Source organism: Caretta caretta, chromosome 22 (genome assembly GCF_965140235.1).
Source record: "Caretta caretta isolate rCarCar2 chromosome 22, rCarCar1.hap1, whole genome shotgun sequence".
NCBI lineage: Eukaryota > Metazoa > Chordata > Testudines > Cheloniidae > Caretta > Caretta caretta.
Genome location: NC_134227.1, coordinates 15237760 through 15260107, shown reverse-complemented (window position 1 = coordinate 15260107; position 22348 = coordinate 15237760). Strand labels below are relative to the sequence as shown.

The 22348-nt window shown below is 44.4% G+C and overlaps 2 protein-coding genes, 1 long non-coding RNA gene and 3 other non-coding genes across 6 annotated transcripts in view; 1 reads left to right on the top strand and 5 right to left on the bottom strand.

Moving 5' to 3' along the window:
- Positions 1-4532: 4532 nt before the first annotated feature.
- On the bottom strand, positions 4533-11671 carry HSPA8 (heat shock protein family A (Hsp70) member 8). Its single transcript, XM_048827661.2, has 9 exons — positions 11569-11671; positions 10050-10259; positions 9054-9259; positions 8754-8906; positions 8087-8642; positions 7486-7688; positions 6768-6966; positions 5947-6179; positions 4533-4971 (listed from the first exon to the last, which is right to left on the bottom strand). The coding sequence occupies exons 2-9, from the start codon at positions 10252-10254 to the stop codon at positions 4786-4788; spliced, it is 1941 nt and encodes a 646-aa protein (XP_048683618.1). The 5' UTR covers positions 10255-10259; positions 11569-11671; the 3' UTR covers positions 4533-4785.
- LOC125625538 (small nucleolar RNA SNORD14) lies at positions 5569-5666 on the bottom strand. The gene has a single exon (XR_007353582.1). It is a non-coding gene; the product is annotated as a small nucleolar RNA SNORD14 (small nucleolar RNA).
- LOC125625539 (small nucleolar RNA SNORD14) lies at positions 7113-7209 on the bottom strand. The gene has a single exon (XR_007353583.1). It is a non-coding gene; the product is annotated as a small nucleolar RNA SNORD14 (small nucleolar RNA).
- LOC125625540 (small nucleolar RNA SNORD14) lies at positions 7758-7848 on the bottom strand. The gene has a single exon (XR_007353584.1). It is a non-coding gene; the product is annotated as a small nucleolar RNA SNORD14 (small nucleolar RNA).
- A 105-nt stretch (positions 11672-11776) lies between the features above and the next one.
- Positions 11777-22348, top strand: part of LOC125625509 (uncharacterized) — a 79768-nt gene continuing 69196 nt past the window's right edge. The window contains exon 1 of the long non-coding RNA XR_012665790.1: positions 11777-11978. This is a non-coding gene — a long non-coding RNA (uncharacterized LOC125625509). The remainder of the gene's footprint in view (positions 11979-22348) is intronic.
- The window catches only part of CLMP (CXADR like cell adhesion molecule), a 71667-nt gene continuing 65886 nt past the window's right edge, over positions 16568-22348 (bottom strand). The window contains exons 6-7 of the mRNA XM_048827662.2: positions 21917-22058; positions 16568-20404 (exon numbers count right to left, since the gene is read on the bottom strand). Of these exons, the coding sequence (XP_048683619.1) occupies positions 20110-20404; positions 21917-22058 (437 nt within the window). The 3' untranslated portion in view covers positions 16568-20109. The remainder of the gene's footprint in view (positions 20405-21916; positions 22059-22348) is intronic.

The window sequence follows — 22348 nt, the reverse complement described above, 5'->3', positions numbered from 1 at the left end:
TTCTCTTCAGGCAGAAAATATATTATTTGTATTATGATAATGTTTAGGGTCTCCATTGAGGTAGGCACTGTCCTAAAAGCCAGTCTTACCCCCAAGAACTTATATTTTTAAGCAGACAAAGGGTGGAAAAGGAAACCAAAGCACAGACACACAAAGTGACTTGCTCAAGGTCATAGCCTGTCAATAATAACAGCTCACCTAACTCTTACATAGCACTTTTCATCAGCTCTCCAAGTGCTTTACCAAAGAGGTCACTATCATTATCTCTGTTTTACAGATGGGGAAACTGAGGCATGAGGATGGGAAGTGATTTGCCTAAGGTCATCCAGCAGGCCAGTAGCAGAGCTAGGAATAGAGCCCAAGTCTTCTGACTCACCATCCAGCACTCTAGTCACGGAGCATGCTGTCTCCCCTCAGGTATAATAATTAGTACTTTGTGTTCAAAGCACAGAACAAACATTATGTAGTATTTTAATCCTCTCCAAAGGGTAGATGTTATTGCCCCATTTTATAGATGGAGAAATTTAGGAACAAAGAGGTAAAGTGATTTTTCCAAGTATTCAGTAGCAGAACTGGAATTAGCACTCAGGAAATCTGCCCACGTACTCAGGATACTACTCCACACTCTTTAATTTATACCATCCCTGGACCTACCTTTATGCCTAATACTAACGCTTGCCTAGCACCCAAAAACTGACCCTTTACTAGTAAGTGACCCCAATGAAAAGTCAACTACACCTATGCAATAGAAACTCTTCAGTCATCAATATGACTGACACCCGCTATTAGGGATGGAAACTCAAACCAACCCTGGCATGATTTAACTTTATTCCCAATCTGAGTTTAAGAAGACAGAAGTCAAATAATCCAGTGTAGTTAAGAAAAGATTTTCAGGGCTAAAAGGTAAGGTGTTTTTTATTTCTGAGAATTGCCTTGTAGGAATGAGGCAAGCAAAGGTGAATTCTGATTAACTGCTGTGGCTAATACAAAGGGAGTGGCTGCACTCCCTTATATGTTCTTGGGTGAGGAGTGTATGTTGTGAGGACATAGATGACACATGCGTGCCCCCAAAAGACACTGCTAGACCAAAAGTTTCCAGACCTGTGCAGACGTGGCATACCTTGAATGTGGATTCACCCGAACAGTACCTGAAGAACCTGTATTTTCCACAAGTGAGCTGCCCGCATTAGCAGGCCACTGGACTCAATGACCCAGGAGAGTCCCTTGTCTAGGGTTGGAAACATTACTGAGCTACTGCCGTTCAAAGGCTAGAGTATAAAACAAAGCAAAAGGCTAGAGTATAAAACAAAGCAACCTCAAAGAGGATCCGATCGTCATAGCCTCGAAGCCCACACTGTTGTCAATTTAAAATAAAAGCTGGAAAGCATAGGCCAGATGGAGACCAGACTTCAGCTAGGAAGTTACACCATTGGAACAGGCCCAGGAAGCTATACATCTTCAAACTATGCCGTGGTTTACGGCAAAGATAAAGGGTCAATCCTTCTGAGAAACTCAGCCTTCTCTTCACCTCAAACCCCACAGAGAACTCATGGTTTCTCAGTTGCTTGAAATCCAGAGAGACTGTTCATCCTCAGTATGGATTACACCACCAGTAGTAGGTGCTTTCCCTGCTGCCCTGCCCACATCCCTCAACTTAAGCCAGAGGATCCATATCTGGCTGCGTGCTGACAAGACACCCAGATCCCCCATAAAAAGACTCATCTACTTTCCTTCTAGTATTACTCATACCAGCTCACTAGATGGTAATATGAATCCATTTGACTAGATGACAAGCAAGCTTTTCCTCCTTCAACTAACAGCCTGTTCACAATGGCAGCAGGGTGGGGAGCACCTGAAAGAGAAACTGAAATTGTAGAGGAAAGGTATAATTTTGATTTGATCCCTCAGGTCTAGCAAAACTCAGAACAGGAAGAATTATAAATATGGCCAGTTCAGAGGCTCCTAGGCATTTCTGGTTCATTCTTAGTAACCCTGTGCAAAACTTTTCATTTTCTAAACGCTTCACGAACAAAAGCCCCACATCCTGGAGATGACAAGAGCTAACCCATTAGGTCTGAAGTGACTTGGCCAAGGCCCCAGAGGGCCAGTATCAAAACTGGGATTAGAATTTCAGAAGCTCCTAGCTCCAAATCTTTTGTTTAAGAGCACTGCATGATCTCTGTAAGACTGTTAAGGAATCCTTACCTTGTTTAACTGACCTTCCAGAAAACTGATTCCTGCTCCCAAATCAGCAACTAAGTTGTAAAATCTACTCTACCCTGGGATGAGAATCTGCTCAATGATTTCAGACTTCAAATGCCAGTTGGCACCATGTATTATTAAACTAGCCAGCCTACAAAGCCAACCTTCAGCCACTTATTTTTCTGTTCTGCTATATGGAACACTTCCCTCCCTGCTGTGGTCTCACTTACTCCTTTATGAAAAGGACAGCTGGGTTCTTTAGACAGTTATTTTAAATAAAATTTCTGTGCCTAATGGCCTAGCAACTCAATCCTTAGCAACAGAACGTCTCCCAGGCAGAAGCAACAACAGAAAACCAGTAACAAACGAGGACTTGTAAATCCCAAGAGCACCCATGAAGCAGGGCTTGCAGAGATTAAGTTAGAATGGGGAGAAAGAAGGTCCAGTCCCATTTGAACTTTAGCAAGATCTTTTGTTCAATTCCCCATCTGCTGACACTGAGAATGGACATTACTACCCCTCAGTACCACGTGCTGTTAACTGGTTGGAAGAACTACTGAGACCAGGTCTGCACTAAAAAAAGTAAGTCAATCCAGCTGTACAACCCTGTGGGGGGGGGGCAGGAGGGGAACCATACAGCTAAGCCAATCTCAATCTTGTCATAGACAATGACAGAGTGAAGGAAGAATTTTATCACCTTAAACTACTGACCTACCTCCCCAAGACATGGGCCGTAACTACAGTGACACCTTCTGTAGCTGTAGTGTGGCTACAAGTAGAGATGGAGCCTTAGACGGATATTATTTCACCTGTAGGGGCTGCACCCCTGTAGCACAACTAAGCTAATTTAATTCTGTAGTGGGGGAAGCTAGTCATACGCATTTAGTCTAGCTGTGGAGGAAGTTTGACTGAAACCATGCATAGATACTCTCATTCAGGCTACTTTGTAGGTGTTAAAATTTCAGCAAGCTCAGGCCACTTTGATTCTATTAACACCTACACAGTGCTTTAATGCAATTATGCATGTTAACTTTAGACAAGCCCTGCTGGAGTGAAGTTCCAGAGCCATATAAATGGATTTGCTCTTCCAGGTGCTCATGCATCTCAGCACCTACATAAAGTGAGGGATGCTTTTACAAGTAAGGTAAATGTAGCCTTACTTGGTGAGCACAACTGCAAATTCCCTTTTAGAGTTCACATGGGGCTTCTGCCACAGTGTAGGACATGTTCACTAAATGCGTTAGTTTCCTACTTATTGGGTAAATTAAAGGAAGTTCCTTTAATAGAACATTAGGAATCCTTAATTTATAAGGAGTAGTTTTTGCTTTGCCTTCAGCCTAGTAATGGCTTTAAGGGAAGCTATCAGCTTTAATAAATATGCAGTGTCACAAAGCTGATATTCTGTAATTGAAACAATTAATTTGACACCTTTGGCTAAGTGTGTGTTTAACTGCTTAGCTTTCTGAAGAGGCTTCTTTAAAGCCAAGAGCTTGGTATGACTGCTTTATAGCCTCTGACAGAAAAGGCAACACTCCCAACCCAAGCAGTTTGGCAAATTACTAGTTTTACAGTCATACTAGACACTTTAAGTGAGCAATCTTACCTGACACTTTCTGCCCACATTTGCATGCCTTTGAAGTGTGGTAAAATTACTTTTGAGTCCAACGCCTTGTGTGTAATTTTGGTGCCTGTTAAGGAGATGTCTGATCTATAACTGCATTCAACTGCAAACAAGTTTTATATGTTGTCTACTCAAAACAGTGCCTGCTTTAGCTTTTTGGCAGAGGAAGTCTCTAGCTAGTCAGTTTGCTTTCCAGAACTTTGTTGTGTTGGAGTAAATATCAGCCTACATATCTGAAGTCATTCAGGTCTGCCAACCATAAGTGGTGTGAAGTCCCAGCCTCACTCCTTTCTTCCAAGGAAGAGAACCCCAAGAGCTGAAACCCATGCTCAAAGCACTCAGTCAAACAGACCAAAATGCTATGGGGCCAGAACACTGATAATTTAGGAGTACTTGTGGCACTTTAGACTAACCAATTTATTTGAGCATAAATCCAATGAAGTGAGCTAGAGCTCACTTCATCGGATTTATGCTCAAATAAATTGGTTAGTCTAAGGTGCCACAGTACTTTTTGCAAATATAGACTAACACAGCTGTTACTCTGAAACTGATAATTTTAATAACTTTAGGTCAAGCAACAAATTCTTTTAATGCTTATATCTGAGAACTAGACCTGAAGCAAAGCCAGTCTCACTAAAATAGTCATAATTCCTGATAAGCTACAAGTTACTTTTCTTTCACCAAGTAGGATGAATCAAGAACAAAAGCCTTTTGATGCCAATTAAATAAGTTTTATTCCTTAGGACATGAATTGCATTTGCACTTGTTTACAGTACTGATAAAGTGCAATGGTGTTCACCTTCCCTGTGCACATGTTCAAGTATTTAGAATGCCTAAAATGCCCGGACACAATTTATACAGCAGCTCAAATATGGAATTTTTTTTAGCCTGCCACTGCACCCAGCCTTGAGTCCTTCAATTTCTAAGAAATAGCCAGCTGTGGAATGCTGCTTCCAGTGCATTTAATCCACCTCCTCAATGGTTGGTCCAGATGAGGCCCCTCCAGATGGGGCAGCTCCACCACCAGGGAATCCACCAGGCATGCCACCAGGCATGCCTCCTGCACTCTGGTACAGCTTGGTGATGATGGGGTTGCAAACCTTCTCCAGCTCCTTCTGTTGATGTTCAAACTCTTCTTTCTCAGCAGTCTGGAATATAGAGAGCAATTTGCACACTTGCTGCAAGTGGGCCCCTGGAAGGCCAGCTCAAGAGCCAGCCTACTGTTTATACTCCTCCCCCCATTTACCTTGGGTCAGGGTAAAGATGGCACCTTGAGAAAGTGTACTTAAAGCAAACCCCACGCAGGGGCAGGCTTGCACTACTCTAGTCAGTTTTCCTGGGTAACAAGGATGGGTGTGGCAGAGTAGTATGCTAAGCTAGGTGTTTGACAAGCTACAAAGCAATTCAGACTCTATAACTAGATGTAAATAGAGACAAAAAGTTAAGCAGAAGGAAAGCTATAGGTTAACAGAAACCACTGCTAAAGAGCTTGAGACTTATGTCATCTGCATTAATATCCTATAGGAGAGTTAAAGAGACACTGTCAGAACAGTTATGGCAAGGAATTGCTGGTTATTCACTTGTGCAAGAAGTGCACTCAGGAAGGGAAATACTCAGGAAACCCATTTCTTTTAGTGGAGTTGGTAACTAGAGTCTGATCTGACATGGTCTCTAAAAGGGAGGGAGACATCTTGTAGCGCCAGGAGAAACATTAAGGTAGTCTTTTAGAAAGGAAGATTTTATGGTCGCTCAGACATCCAAGGAAGGTACTTTAAGCCAACATAAGTCTTTCGACTTCTGGTGGAAACTACGAATGGCTTTGGAATCATTTTCATCATAGCGACCATTAGCTACCTCCTGCCACCCAAATCTAGGCCAATAGCTACAGTCCCCCCCATAGAAACTACGAACCCACCTTGGATTTTGGAGCTGCCTTCTGTGTAGGCCATTACAATACAAAAAGATACTAGTTAAGATTACAATGGCAGAATACTTGCCTGGTTGTTGCAGCACTGATTAAATGTGCTCATTTTCAGGTTAAAACAAGTCCTGGAGCTTTGTTGGAACTTTTAATTCTGATTTTTGGATTAAAATTATCTCCATGAGAGAAATTTTAAACATACCTGATTCTTGTCCAGCCAGTTGATGATTTCATTGCATTTGTCCAGGATTTTCTGTTTGTCCTCATCACTGATCTTGCCCTGGAGCTTCTCATCTTCAACAGTGGCCTTCATATTGAAGGCATAGGATTCTAGAGAATTCTTGGAAGACACCTTATCACGCTGTTTCTCATCTTCTGCTTTGTATTTCTCTGCTTCCTGGACCATGCGTTCAATGTCTTCCTTGCTTAAGCGACCTGGAAGATATGGTAAGTTGGTTGCACTAATGACAGGTTTCAGAGTAACAGCTGTGAAAATCTGTATTTGCAAAAAGAAAATGAGTACTTGTGGCACCTTAGAGACTAACCAATTTGAGCATGAGATTTCGTGAGCTACAGCTCACTTCATCGGATGCCTCTAAGGTGCCACAAGTACTCCTTTTCTGGTTGCACTAAGTTTGTGGGCCACATTACTGTAAGAAATTGTTCTCATGGAGTGAGATTTTTAGGCTTTAAACTATCAACCCATGGTTCCTTTTTGGAGTATGCAGAACAAGACAGTCCAGTGTTAAGAATTTACTGCCTGTGTAATTGGCAACATGGTTTAACATTCCCTATCAGCATAAATTGGTGACCGGGCAGCTGCTTTAGCTTGGGGCATACCCCAGCAAGCTGGAAGTTATGGGAAAGGAGCTGGAATTGGTGGTTCCAGTACCACTGCAGCAGTAAGATTGGCCTTTCATTCTATCACTGGATTATTTACACCCACCCACTTCAGGGGAACATGATGCAGTCCTACAACTACTGCAGCCACTTTACACCCCCAAAGGGCTATGCACTGCCTACCTTTGTCATTGGTAATTGTGATCTTGTTCTCCTTGCCAGTGCTCTTGTCCACAGCAGACACGTTAAGGATGCCATTGGCATCAATATCAAATGTTACTTCAATCTGAGGTACGCCCCTTGGAGCTGGAGGGATGCCAGTCAGCTCAAACTTGCCCAGCAAGTTGTTGTCTTTTGTCATGGCTCTCTCCCCTTCATAGACCTGAAGTGGGGGGAAAAAAAACAAACAAGGACCAACAAGAGGAGCGTAAGCATTTTGCTATATGAAGTTTTATCTGTTACTTGCAACTAGTATTTTCAACTTTATTTTCATAAGGATCAGGAAGTCAAGTGAAGTATGTGTTATGGTCGCTCAGACATCCAAGGAAGGTACTTGGAGCCAACATGGGTCTTTCAACCTCTGGTGGAAACTACGAATGATTTTGGAACGTTCTCATCATAGCGGCCATAAGTTACTCCTTCACAAATCAACTCTCAAAACAAGGAAGAGTTCTTCAAACCCACCATGTCTTGATAGTCTACTCAAGAAGACTGAACTCATCTGCAGATAAAACTTAATTATAATTACAGTACTTTCTTACAAGAGAAGTTAGAAAGTTAAACTGGGGGTTTTCAGTACCTAAAACTGATTGAGGTTATGCCGCAGTACAGGGGCAGTGAATGTGATGAGTAGCAGTCCCTTAACCATTTGAAGAATAATTACCCCAAACCAGATACATACCTGAATAAGTACACCAGGCTGGTTGTCAGAGTAAGTGGTGAATGTCTGAGTCTGCTTGGTGGGGATAGTAGTGTTTCGCTTGATCAGGACTGTCATGACACCTCCAGCTGTCTCAATACCAAGAGATAGAGGAGTGACATCCAACAGCAGCAGGTCTTGTACATTCTCAGACTTGTCCCCAGACAAGATGGCAGCCTGAACAGCTGAAAAGAAAGTAGTGTCAAGACACTGCAAAAAAATACTGTCACTGGGAAATGGAGGTTTCTTTTAACTCGCTCAGACATCCAAGGAAGGTTTTAGCCATCATCAGTCAACTTCTGGTGGAAACTACGAATGGCTTTGGAACCAAATTCATCAATGCAAGTAAACTGGAAAGATGCTATCCCATAGGATTTAAGCAATACACTTAGTTGAATACATGCATAAGTGATTTGTCACGGATGCTATAGCAATCCATAGGTCACCAACATTTAATCACTTACTAACCATAGCTGCCATGGCTTGAGTATTGCGTTAGTTTTTCCATGCTTTACATATACCCATCCCTACAGTCAAAAGGCCCAGCATTAGACACCACAAAAGTTATGGGGGAATTAGTTACCTGCACCATAAGCCACAGCTTCATCAGGATTGATGCTCTTGTTCAGCTCTTTGCCATTGAAGAAATCCTGCAGCAGTTTCTGAATCTTGGGGATTCGGGTGGACCCACCAACCAGTACAATATCATGGATCTGTGATTTGTCTAGTTTGGCATCCCGCAGGGCCTTCTCCACAGGATCCAGAGTGCCACGGAACAGATCAGCATTTAACTCTTCAAAACGAGCTCTGGTAATTGAGGTGTAAAAATCAATGCCCTCATAGAGAGAGTCAATCTCAATACTGGCCTGAGTGCTAGAGGACAGTGTACGCTTTGCACGTTCACAAGCTGTACGGAGACGGCGAACTGCTCTCTTGTTCTCAGTAATATCCTTCTTGTGCTTCCGCTTGAATTCAGCGATGAAATGGTTGACCATACGGTTATCAAAGTCCTCCCCACCCAAGTGGGTATCACCTGCAGTTGACTTTACTTCAAAGATGCCATCCTCAATAGTGAGGATTGAAACATCAAAAGTGCCACCACCAAGGTCAAAGATAAGGACATTCCTTTCAGCTCCAACCTGGAAGAATAGAGTGTGTTTTCTGTTACGCATGTGTTAGAACTCACCACTATTGAGCTAACTAGGAACAATCTACTATGCTGTTTAGCTGTGCTATTACAACTTGCTCACCTTCTTGTCCAAACCATAAGCAATAGCAGCAGCTGTCGGTTCATTGATGATCCGGAGCACATTGAGACCAGCAATGGTTCCAGCATCTTTTGTGGCCTGGCGCTGGGAGTCATTGAAGTAGGCTGGTACTGTGACCACAGCATTAGTAACAGTCTATGGACAGAAAAAGAGTCACAATCAGCTGAGACCTTCGTCTACAGGGTATATGAATATATGAAACCAAGATCAAGCTACGTTTGAGACCATTAACCCCTTAAATTCTAGGAGAGTTACCGGAGGAGCTCAGCTCTTAAGTCTCACCTTCCCAAGGTATGCTTCCGCAATCTCCTTCATCTTGGTCAATACCATGGAAGATATTTCCTCTGGGTAGAAACTTTTGGTCTCCCCTTTGTACTCAACCTGGACTTTTGGCCTGCCAGCATCATTCACCACAGTGAAAGGCCAATGTTTCATATCGGACTGGACAACAGTATCATCAAATCTACGACCAATCAGCCGCTTTGCATCTAAAAAAGTTAACTATTGTCAGTAATAATTCCAATTCACCATTCTACAAAAGCATGCTGACAACACTTCAGTTATGTCCTCTGTTTTAAATTCAAATGAGGCAACTCCCAAAGTAACTCCCCTCCCCAAATACCTAGCCATCTTGTTCAGTGGCACTATGGAGACTGACTCCTGCCACAGTAGGAGCAGACTTAAACCATCCTATCTACTGGTATGGGGACAATGGCAAAAAAGTCTCCACTTTATACAGTAAATGGAGGTTGCATGATTTAGAACAGTAGTTTTCAGCCTTGGGATGTGCAGACCCCTCTGCCCAATGTTTTGAGTCTGCAGATTACAGGTTGAAAACCCACTGATTTAGAGCCTTAACCTGTATACTTAAACTGAACTCAATGAAAGCTGAAAGCACAATAAGCTTAAAGATGAACTGGGATCATTCAGGACTATGAATGGAACTGGAGTCTAAACTTATGCCTCATGCCAATTTGAGCACCAACCTGCACCACAGGATGTACTTTAAAACAGATGGCATTTGTTCCTTCATTCCCAGAATTTGTTCATTGAAAACAAAGGCATTGCTGCCTAAACTGATGCCAACATGGAAACAATAGAGATGCGAGGCCTCTAATTCCTTCCATCTACATCCAACTTAGAGAGCCCAATTCTGCATGAGGATATACCACCTAACAAGCAGAAGAGCTATAGTTTATGCTAGCTAAGCAACAATACAGCAACTTTATTCAGTTTAATATTCTAGTCCCAATTTAAAAGGCTCATGTCTTTTCTTACCAAAGACTGTGTTAGTAGGATTCATTGCAACTTGGTTCTTTGCAGCATCACCAATCAGCCTCTCTGTATCCGTGAAGGCAACGTAACTTGGCGTGGTCCTGTTACCCTGATCATTGGCAATTATTTCCACCTTGCCATGTTGGAAGACACCAACACATGAATATGTGGTGCCAAGATCAATTCCAACTGCTGGTCCCTTAGACATTTTGCCTGTAAATGAGAAGCTTGTTTACCACATATGCAAACACTTCAGTTTGTTAGCCCATGTTTAATAAACTCCTAAATCAGATATAAGACAAAAGTTAACAAAATCAATGTTTTCCTTTTAAAACTCTGAAAGGATTAACAATAGCAAAGTTTAAACTTCATGAGTTTAGTAGCAGATGTTTCTATTTGCTTCTGTGCAAAGTATCAATAATTAATGTGGCGTTGAGTCACCAATTAGCTACTAGAATAAAGGCACAGGATGCCATGTGGCCTCAAAGTGAGGCAAAACAAAAAGAAACTTACCTAAAGAGACAAAGTCCCTTACAATTTAGTAGGTAAATGAACCACATTTACAGCTAAGCCTTAAGGCCACACAGCCTTTTGGTCAGGCGGACAAAGACTCAGCCCATGCCTGGGGCACAGAACCCTCTATTTTTAACCGTTGCAATTTGAGCCACTTGGCCAACAAAGGCTGACGGGACAGAAACACGTAGCTCCGCAGAGCGAACCTCCAGGCACTGGGGGGGGGGGGGGGGGCGCCCGCCGGCGGGGCGCGCCTCATTCCGGCCACGTGGGTGGGGGGGAGCGCCCGTTGCATGCTGGGAAGCGAAGTCCCCCCACGGCCCCACAGCCGCCTTCCTCGAGCCACGCGGCCAGGCCACGGGGAAACGCAGCCGGGAAGCGAGGCGGGCGGAGGAAGGTTGGCGGGGGCTGAAAGACCCCAGCACGCCTCCCCGCGCGCGGGCCGCATGCCCCGCCGCACCACGCGCTCTCGCGCCTGCGCTCTGGCCAGCCCCTGCGGAACCAGCCGCTGAGGCGGTGTCACGTGGACAGTTGTCCCCCTCCCCCCCCCCCCGCCCGGAACCGGCGCGGCGCAGGGCAGGCGGGACGGGGGAACAGCTTACGCCGGCCGGAAACCGCAAGCAGCATCTCCCCGCCTCCCCCACCCGTGAGCCAAGAAGGGGGGGCGCCTCCCTTCTTCGCGCCCCGCCGCAAGCCGGCCGCAGGGAGCCGGGGACCCCGCCCCGCGGCAATGCGGGCCACCCACCCCGGGGAAGCGGGGGAGTCCTGGGCAGCGAGCGCGGCAGCCGGCTGAGGGGAAGCTTCGGGGCCCAGGGCCCTTGCTCCAAGCTTTGGGGGCACCGAGCCAGGTGGAAACGAGGCCGCGATCCCCCTTCCCCAGAAAGCCCGGCCGCGCTGCGGGTCCCGCGCCAAGAGCGGCGAGCCCGGCCTGGCGCTCGTCCCCGCCCCGGCGCTCGTCCCCGCCCCATATTCCTGGCTAGCCCCAGTCGAGACAAGGCCCCAGTCATACCTGTTGAGCGCGAGGTAGCTCAGGGCGGGGAGAAAGCGGTGATGCGGGAGCTGCAGTGCTGAATGAGACCGGCTGCTTGCCCCCCACACGCTTTATATACCCCCTCAGAACCTTCCAGAACTGACGCCCCCCTTCGCCTCCAGCCGGCCAATCCTGCCGTGCTTCCCCCCGGCAGGAGCCAATCGCGCTCAGCGGAGCACGCCCCCTCAGTGACGCACACAGGAAGGAGGCGGGCCTGCCGGCCGGCGTTCTCGAACCTTCACACCCGTGCCCGGCGAGGGAAGGGGCAAGTCGCCGGACGGGGTGGAGCGGAGGGAAGGACGGGATCCAATCAGAGCTCCAGGCTGCCGCTTTATTTGCATAAAGAGAACTTCACGTCGGCCAGTGGGGAGAAGGCGGAAGGAAGGCCGGTAATGTAACCAATCGTGTCACAGCGTAGCGGCATTTGCATATTTCGAAAGTGGGAAGGAAGCGAGAGACCAATCCGCTCGCGGAACTACCCGAGCTGGTTGCATATGCGGGCGCGGAGGGAGAGCGGGGAAGGGAAACAAAATGGCGGCTTAGCTCTCGCCATGCGGGGAGGGGGCAGGGAGCCCAAAGGGGGCGCAATCAGGGGCGCGCCGCCCAGGCTGGGGGCCACAGGGGAAGCCTCGTACCCGCAGCCCCCCCCCCCTCGCACAACAGCCATGCCCAGGAGCCCCGGGGGGGGGTGCCTCTCCCCGTCCCATGATGCACCTCTCCTTGCTCCCCCCTGTGTATGGCGGGAGATGCCAAGGCCCCCCCCCCTTGCTCCCCCCTGTGTATGGCGGGAGATGCCAAGGCCCCCCCCCCCCCTTCCCCGGCTCATGCCCTGCAACATGCCGCTGGCGGCCTGTGGTGTAGAGGCTGCAGCTGCCGGAGGGGTCCTTCAGTCGCTGTAGAAATCCGTCCCCACCCATAGGTGCTGGAACTGTGTGTGTGTGGGGGGGGGTGGAGGTGTGTGTGGGGGGGGTGTGCTACTGCACCCCCTGATTTGAAGTGGTTCCCATTATACACAGGATTTACAGTTTGGTTCAATGGCTCTCAGCACCCCCACTATAAACATTGTTCCAGTACCCCTTGACCCTACCAGAGGCAGGCAGCTCGGAAGAATTCTTCTGTCACGGAGCCCTGTCTACACCAGGGCATAGGTTGGCATAGCCACGTCTTGAGGGAGAGGGGGGCCAAGCGTCTCACATCCATGAGTGATGTAGCTCGGTTGGCCTGAGTTTTAGGCATCCCCCAGTACAATCCAAAGCAGCGCCACATACCGGGTGGGGTAATGTGGCCTAGTGGATAAGGCACTGGGCTGGAATTGGGGAGCCCTAGGTGCTAGTTCTGGTGTTGGCCAAATCACATCACCGCTCAGTGCTGCAGTTTCCCCATCCCTAAAATAGAGGTAATGTTGCTCCTTGGTAAAGCGTATTGAGCTCTGCTGACGAAAACTAGTATATAAGAGCTATGTATTATTAAAGGCAAAAAAAAAAAAATAAACCCCTCTCCCACTGCCTGCTTATCCATACACTTCAAGGACAAGTGTTCCCTGTCAACCTTTGAAAACAAGGACAGGCTCAGGTTAGATATATTACCATTGGTTTGTTTTTGTTTTGTTTATTTTACTTTTCAATAGTAAATGTTTAGGGAATAGTCACAAAACAATTTCACGTTGAGAAATTGAGTAACACTGCTTCACAGAAAGTGTAATCACCATACCTCTCCATCACATACTTCACCCACCATGCCAGACTAGAAGTATTGACAGGGCAGATCAGCCATTGGCTCATCTAACCTAATATCCTGTCTTCACCAGTGGCCAGGACCCAGCTGTTTAATTCCTATGTATCCCACTCTGCAATATTATACCACAGGCTTCTCCATAAAGGGATAAATCAGTTGACTAAGTAGCATGGGTTCATTTCCAACAATGGCTAATGTATAATATTTGAATGGAGAGCATGCACTGTTTGCATCTCACCATATAATACCAGACCATATGGGACGCAGTGTTGTCCAGTGGTTAGAGCACTAGACTGGGACTCAGGAGACCTGGTTTCTCTTTCTGGCTCTGCCACGGGCCTACCAGGTGACCTCGGGCAAGTCACTGCATCTCATGCCTCAGTTTCCTTTTCTGTAAAAGAGGGGAAATGATACTGACCTCTTTTGTAAAACACTCTGCAATTTAATGAAAAGCAGTGTAGATAATCTAGCTATCATTATTACTGCTTCCATGTGTTGGAATAGGTGAATAGTCCATTTTGTCTGCTATGCTGTCTCCAATAGTGTCCAATGCTGAATGCTTCAGAGGGAGGCAAAACAAATGTGTCTAGTTATTCAATCTTCTATTATGGAACATTAGAGTATGCCACACCAGAACTTTTTGAGGTCCATTTTGTCTGATATTCAGCCTCAGACAGTGGCCAATTCTGGATGTTTTGTTGAAAGGTGTAATCCTGTTCCCCTACATAATGTACTTTGCTATCTAATATACAATAGGATTTTTCATAGCAAAATAGGTCAGTGGGCTTATCAGGTATTCTATCACCAACAGTGGCCAGTGCTACATGATTCAGAGGAAGACATAAAAACCTCCACAACGTAGTGCAATACAGTACCACCGGGGAGAATGGTAGTTGTTTCCTAAACCAGCTGGTGATCATTTTATGTCCTGAAACAATTGACAGTACTTGTAATTTTTATCCTAGCAACTGCAAATGCTGTTGTTATTTATAATACATCGGCTAATGCCTTTTAAAAATGTACTTAGCTGTTTACTTCAAGGAATATCTCGCAATATAATAAAACTCTTCTAGCAATGAGGGTCAAACTGCAGCCTTCCTTTTTATCCTTTGGCAGGGGAGCAGGTGAAGATCCTCCAATTTCCCCCCACACCTTAATTCCCTGCATCAGATCAAATGAACTGTCAGAGGAAAACTGGCCCTATATTTGTCAGAAGGGGTTGCTTTAGGGTAATGCAGAGTTTTCTCCATGGAGGAAAATCTGGCCTCAATGGGATCTTTTCAATCCCACATTTTAATTCTTTGTAAGCTTCTCTTGCTTATTTCTCTTGTCTCCATGTCTGGCTTTAATGCTCACATGTGCATTCCCATAAAACCTATCTCTTTGTAGTTAATAAACTTGCTTCATTCTTTAATCAAAACTAATCCAGTGGTGTGGTTAAGCTGGGCTGTGGGGTAACTCTATTTAAAGTATCAGACTGTTGGATATTGATCCCTTTAGCAGGGGCAATGGACCTAAAATATCTGAACTGTCCAGGAGAGGGTCGGACAGTGCAGAGTATACATTTTGGGGGGGATATCTGATACTGGGAGTTTGTTGGGGTCACCCTGCAAATAGTAACCAGGGCTGCTGGAAGCCAGAGTGTGGCTGGTGTTTGCTGACAGGCTTCTGGGGTCAGAGGTGCTGGACTAGGGTTGTGGCTATACACAGACACTCAGGGTGTGACCTGCATGCTGGCAGGCTGTTTGAGTTGCACAAGAGGGTGCTACAGCAGGAAAGCACTGTGAGACACCCCAGGTTGCAGGGCAAGGGTGACACAGCCCCTCTCTGGTCTGGATTGCACCCCAGAATGTCATAATATCATAAACAAGGTCAGGCCTGCTCAGTGTTACTGTGAATTGTTTAGATTCTTTAAATGAAGTAAAAATCTCCATAATAAAGTCAATGGGAGTCTGCCTGAGTAGGAACTAGAGGGCCAGATTCTCTCCAGTCCCTGCATTGATATGCAGTGGGAGAGGGTTCAAATTGCTTTCCCTCCCCTGTGCACAAGGACAGCTTCAGAGTTCTGTTTAATAACATTTTTTCTGCTCCACACTAGCTCCGCCACCCTCCCCTCACTCAGCTGTCTGAAAAGGTGAGGACAGGGAAAGTGAGCCAGGGTCCTTCACCTCAACAGAGCTGGTTGGGTGTGGAGCAGAGAGCATACTGCACCCCCTCTGGGGTACACACTCTAGGAGCCTGGCATTCCTCCTGAGGCCTCCAGCCACATTGCAACCCCTGCAGGACACAGTGCAGAATTTTGCCTTGAATAAGGACCTCACGATTTGGTCAAACCTAATTATTTTGTTAGCGTCTAGGGTTTTGTGAGGCTTCACTGATGGCAATGGATTGTCGTTGTTGCATTTAATTTTATCATTTGCAGTTCTGTAGGATCTGAGGCCTGGTCCACATCTAAAAGTTAGATTATCCTAGCTACATCAATCAGGGTTGTGAAAAATGTCACACCCTGTGTAATGTGGTTAAGAGAATGCCAACTGCATACCTTTGCATAAAACTTCCAAGCAAGCAGGAAAAACCAGAATCTTTGCAATGGAAATCAGTTAGTTTTTAAGGGTTTTATTGTCATCCTGCACACAGTTTAGTAGATCCCAGTGAAATGTGAAATGTTCGGGTGTAAGGGTGAATTTCTGTGGTTGTCTTTATTGTGAACAGTATTTGTCCCTACTCACAATATCTACCGTACCTTATTAGTTTGAAATTTGCACCCTCAACCTAAATACCATCAGTGAAATCCTACCTCCATTCAAATCAATGGCAAAATTCGTATTGATTTCAATGGGGCCAGGATTTCATTTCCTGTTTATATGTAATGGCAGGTTTCAGACTAGCAGCCGTGTTAGTCTGTATCCGCAAAAAGAAAAGGAGTACTTGTGGCACCTTAGAGACTAACAAATTTATTTGAGCATAAGCTTTCATGAGCTACAGCTCACTTAGCTCATGAAAGCTTATGCTCAAATAAATTTGTTAGTCTCTTAGGTGCCACAAGTACTCCTTTTCTGTTTATGTAATGTGTTTAGTTTAGACTGTAAGGTCAGGGGCAGGAACTGTGATTTCCTCAGGATTTCTAAAGCACCAAACGCTGTAAGTACAGAATAATTATTAGTTTCAAGACACTCTTTTACCAATGCAGGGCTTTTGCTTGATGTCTTGCTTGATTGTGTATAGTGTAATAAAGCTCAGAAAGTAGAGCATTTTTACTAGTTTAATTCAACTGCAGACTTTTTAAGTGCAGCATCTTTATTAAAACAAAAACAAAAAACCCCAAATAGTTTTATTAAATTGTTGATTCAAAGGAATCTATAATAAATATTTGTTTTCCTCTGTGTTGCTCAGACACAGGATAAGTACACCAATTATAACAGTTACTAGAAGAGAGAAGTAAACTCAGTTTAGCCACTGAGAAACCAAAGAAAACTACGTAAGAATGCAAGCAATCACATTATAGCAATAATTGGTATACATCATAACAGTAAATGCCTTAAATACAATATTTTACAAAAAGTTTGGTTTATGGTTAACTGAATTGTTTCCCTTTGAAAACTCCTGATTGTACCATGATGAACTCAGAAAATGTCCCTTTGAAAATGAAATGCTTATGATCCTTTTAAATAATCTTTTCCTCACATTCCCTTTGTTTAGTTAGCTTTTTTCTTTTTGGTTTCATATTTAGCAATGAAGTTCACTGTTGATTTCATTTTAACCTGTAAGATCGTTGGTATCTGGTCTGAACAGCAGTATCATGGCTTGTACTTTGCTAGTTTCAATAAAAGAATGGCAAGTTTAGCTGGGAATCTAGAAGAACAAGTAAAGGCTCAAAAAGAATATACAGTATCTTGTATCTAGATTGGCTCAGCCAACTCGGCTTTTCGAATCCTTAACCTCCATTCTCTGGTAATAAGCCTTTGGGTGCTCAGTTATAGATGTCTGTAATGAGGAAGTTAGTACAATACTTACTTATATGAAATACATGTTCCCAGCAATGACTTAGAATTTAGTGAGGGTATGCTGGGTGAAATTGTAGCCTTTTGTCATCATTTAAACAACAACTGGTGAGATTCATCTCTGTGCAGAGGGCCAACACAAAAGCTATGCACTACTTAAAAAGTCCTGCTTATCCCACTACATACACAGGTTGCACTGGTTTAACTTAAATCGTTTTTTTTAACCAACTTCGGCCTGGTCTACACGAGACAATTAGGTCGGCATAACTTTGTCGCTCAGGGGTGTGAAAAATCCACACCCCCTGAGCGGCGTAATTAAGCCAACCTAAATCTCCGTGTAGGCTGCACTAGGTCGATGGAAGAATTTAAGTGTAGACAACCCATTAGCTAAACTGGTGCAGACCCGTGGATAAACACTCATTTTGGTTTAAGACTGGCGTATTTCAGTTTAGCTTCAACCTGCTCCTAATCAACTTGAGCTAAATCAATACAAACTAGGTATAATGTTGATTTAAGTCTTTTGCACTGGTTTAACTGCACTAATTTTAAAGCACAGGCTTAGTTAAATGGGTGCAACTGCACCTATAGACAAACTCCTAATTTCAACCACCTGCTTATGAAGGGGTAGGTCAGTGAGAAACATCTTTGCATTTTGGCTAGTAATGAAAAGATTGTAAGTGAAACAATATCGTGGCCAGCAACCTGCACTGCAGTATGAAAGCAGAAGATCTAACCAAAAGATAATATAATTTAGGCTTTTGCAACGGGCTTTCAAGATTAGATGTGTGACTCCAGACTGTTTCCCTTGCACAACAACGCTGATATGTTGCACCTCTGAGAGTGGTAATATTGTATTTTGAGTAAGGGAGGGAAGTGAATATTTTTGCATGTGAAGATTAAGGGGGTTGGTTACTGTTATTAGAAAGTGAAGTTCTCCAAGAATATAGGCCATCTAAAATTCCTCATGGATTCCCCCAAATGGCTATGGAACTCTATCTCCTGATAGAAGAAACATTCAGAAGTTTGTGTTTGATCAGGTTTTGGTGCCTCTGGGGACATCACAAGCAATTATTTTCTAAAGTCTCCATCAAAGAGTCTAAAATACTTGGCCTCTGTCAGAAAAGGAGGTTAACTTTAAACCCTCCAATGAAAGACTTACAGATTCATACTTGCTCAGTTCTCTGTACAGTACCAGTATGTTTCCAATGGACTTCTTCCATGGGATGGAGAAAACCCTCTCCCATTGGTAAGTGTAAAACTCAGTTACCATAATTATTAAGTCCTGAATTTAGGAACACAGGAACATATGATTTGCTGGATCAGACCAACGGTCCATCTGATCTAGTTTCCTGTGCCTGACAGTGGCCAGTACCAAGTGCTTCAGAAGAAGATGCAGTAAATACCATGCTGGGCAATTATGGAATAATCTGCCTGCAGGGGAAGTTTAGCCCTAAAATTTACAAGTCGAAGAATGAGGGTTTTTATCCCCTATTACTGTTTATCCTATCTAATATAATTTGTCTGTTTCTTGTAAATGTTGAATACTTTTTGGAGTCATGCTATTTTCTTACCTCAGTAATATCATGTGACATTGAGTTCCACAGGTGAATTAAGGATTGTATAACAAAAGTATTTGATTTCAAATTAGTTTTAAATTGGTTGTCTATTCCCTGTGTGCTTGCCTCACAGCATGCTCCACCAATGCACCTCAGCCCTTACTTGGAAGTATGCGAGACAATTCCACCGCATTGTTCATTCAGCTGTGGGACTGTTTACAAGGCTTCTGCAATACTGCTCACCCCAGACATGTGCATCATCATCTCTGGTACCAAGAAGGGCACTCTCCAAGTTCATCCTCCAAGGCTTTCTATGCTATTCAATCACTAGCCCTCACCTCACAAGAGACCTCCTTTATTTGGAATTCGGGGCCTGATTATGATCTCACATAGACTGATTTTACCTTTTTCAGTACCTTTTGGTGATTAATATTGGTGTTAATAAGAGCAGTATCGGGCTCCTTTACAGTGGGGCCATGTCGATATTCACTCAGTCTTCAGTTTCCTCTTGCAATTACTGTACCTGCATCCCCTAACAATGAAGGTCCTTTCTTCAGCACAAAGGTTATTTCTATCTGTTATATTACTGCTGCTTCTCAATACTGATTTGAGTTATTATTTGCTGTTTGGGTTGACTTTTTGCTCCTACAGTTATTTTGCTAAAAGGCGTAATGCAAAAATATGAAGCAGCTGACAATTCCCTTTGAAGGTGATCAGAGGACTATCCTCACCTAAGATACTGCCTCGGAGGACAAGAGAATGGCTCATTTACCAGTTTCTCAAAAACCTGTACAAAAGATTTTTTTCAAAACCCCTCTGGAATATTTTATGTCTTGTGCCTCTCTTGATCCCTTTTTAAAAAAATCCTGAGATTTGTTTCCAGGCCCCAGAACATTACACTTAATTTTCACAGTGCTCAGCTGTCCAAATTTTCAGCTATATTTTCAGAGTACCCAACATTCCCTTTTTTAATATTAACTACAAAATAAAGCCCCCTTTTTTCTCCAACTTCAGGACTCTTTAAAAAAAATAAAAAGTCAATGTCTGAACCACACTATAGGAATATGCAGAAAGAGATGAAGTTGAGGGCTTCTTGTGGAGTGAATAATCAGAAGTGGTTAAAAAAAAAAAACTACCCAGGAAAATAAGCTAATCTAATAATTCTTATATGGCTGGTGGCGTGTACAGTAGTTCTGGATGGCTGGAGTCTCAGAATAGCAGGTGAGCAGTCAAACGGTCTGGAAGGCCCTGCTCTGAGCAGGCAGCATGACTGGGGTGGCTCCCATTTTCACCAGGGTGGCATGGTTAACTTTCTTTGGACCAATTTCCCTTCCCTCTGTCTCCACCCGGCTGTACTGAGGAGGAGTTATATGGGGGGTGGCTTCCGTGGACAAAGTCCGTTGGCTGCGAGAGGCACTGTTGGCTGTTGATCTGGTTGAGGAGGAGCCTGAACGTGAGCTTCTGGAGCCAGAGGAAGAGGAGCCAGGTTTGACTAGATGGGCTTTTGGAGCCTCTGCATCTTCTCTGCAACCAAACACGAGAGATGGCAGAATTAAAATACCATGAGAACAGGAATAGTCACACCCACAGATTATACCATGTTGAGTTGCCACTAAGATCAGGAGATACTTCTTAAGATTCTGTATCATTTGTAAAAGAGATAAATAGCCTAGTGGTTTGATCAGGGTGCAGGGACTCCTGAATTCTATTCCATTTGACATCTGACTTGCTGTGTGACACTGTGGCAGGTACCTTAAATTCTCCATTTATCAGCTGACCTAGCTGTAAAATGCATTTAACAACTCATACCTCACAAGGTTTTATCACTTATTTGTATCTGTAAAGGGCTTTGAGATCTCTGGAATTAGTGCAGAGGTTATGTGCAAAGAGTTCAGGTACTGATGGCCTCATTCTGCAATCCCCACTCAGCATGAATAAGTACTTACTTATGTGAGCAGAAACCAATGGGGCCAGTCATGCAGTACTAATAAATGCTACTGGTGTAAAGAGGTCCACAGTCAGGCATGTAAAAAAGGAAGAAGATGAAGCAGAGTGGGGAGAGATGGGTAAAAAGATGATTTAGCAAGAGCCAGAAGCTGGGACTGAAACAAAAGGTGGAAGGGAAATGGAAAGCGAAGGGTTGAAGCAGAGAAAACAGGCCAGGAATCAGTCTGTAGGCTGGGGCTTAGTAAAGTAAGCAGCTTAATTCCATCATACAGGCATTTTAATAGCTGTCCTGACCTGTCAAAGGGCAGAGAGATCCACTGCTGAATGGATTATACAGACCCCTGCCTACCGTTAAATGGATGTCAAGTGAGGGCAAGGACTCCTTAATAATCAGAATTAAGGGTGAAAGAAAGTGAGGTGTTCTCCAAGGGCACATCTTGCTGAAATACATTTCCTTTTCCAGGAATTTCTCTACTGAGAACTTCGGGCAAGTTCTGGTAGGGACTAACTTCTGTTGGCCTCATTATGTACCCATTATGAGTACATCAACCGTGTATCAGCAGTGGTGTTACATCAGCACTGGGTAGAACTTCAGTCTCCACTCTCATGCTGGGAGAATTCTTTCACTCAGTGCTAAAGCCAGAAAAAAGGAAGGGTGTTCATCACAGCCAGAGAGACTGCAGGAACATCCCTGTCCTACAGACAGGAATTGGAGTTGAAAATAAACCATTCAAACAGTTAAGAAGTTAAAGGAAGTTCCATCTGAATTCAGTTTAGGAAAGAGATAAATAAAGGCTTAGGGAGGGGTGGAAACTGTGTGTGAGTGAATGAGTCAGAGAGTGAGTGGGTTGTATTTTATCTTAGATCTGCCCTTGGAACACAGCGTTTTATATCTCTGTATTTTATTTTCACTGCAAGATCTCCACAAAATGGTCTCGAAGCGTCTTAATGACTATTTACATGCTGGTGGGTGTAAAGTCAAGCTTCTTAACACAAGGTTCGTAGAGATTTTAGCTTGTTACTTGACAGACAACGGAAACTATCTGTTAACCGAGATCATGCTGGGTATGTGGGGGCCTAAAGACTTACCTGATTTCATTTGCAGCCTCTTCTTCTTCATACCTCTTCTTTTCTTTCCTCCTTTTTGTCAGCCACACACTCAAGAAGACCAGGGAGATTCCCACCACCACCCCACACACTGCTCCGGCGACCATGCCAACACTTCGGGCATCTGTTATCCCAGAAAACAAATGTGCGTGTTAGTAGATTCTCCACAGAGTCACAAAGCCAGACTCCACCCCACGCCCCATTCTCCTGCATCACTCAGATTTCACGGAATCACAGAAATAGAAATGTAGGGCTGGAAAGGGTCTTGAGATGTCATCTAGTCCAGCCTCCCTGTGCTGAGACAGGACAAAGTAAACCTAGACCATCTCTGACAGGTGTTTGTCCAACCTGTTCTTAAAATCCTCCAGTGATGGGAGTTGCACAACCTCCTTGAAAGCCTGTTCCAGTACTTAA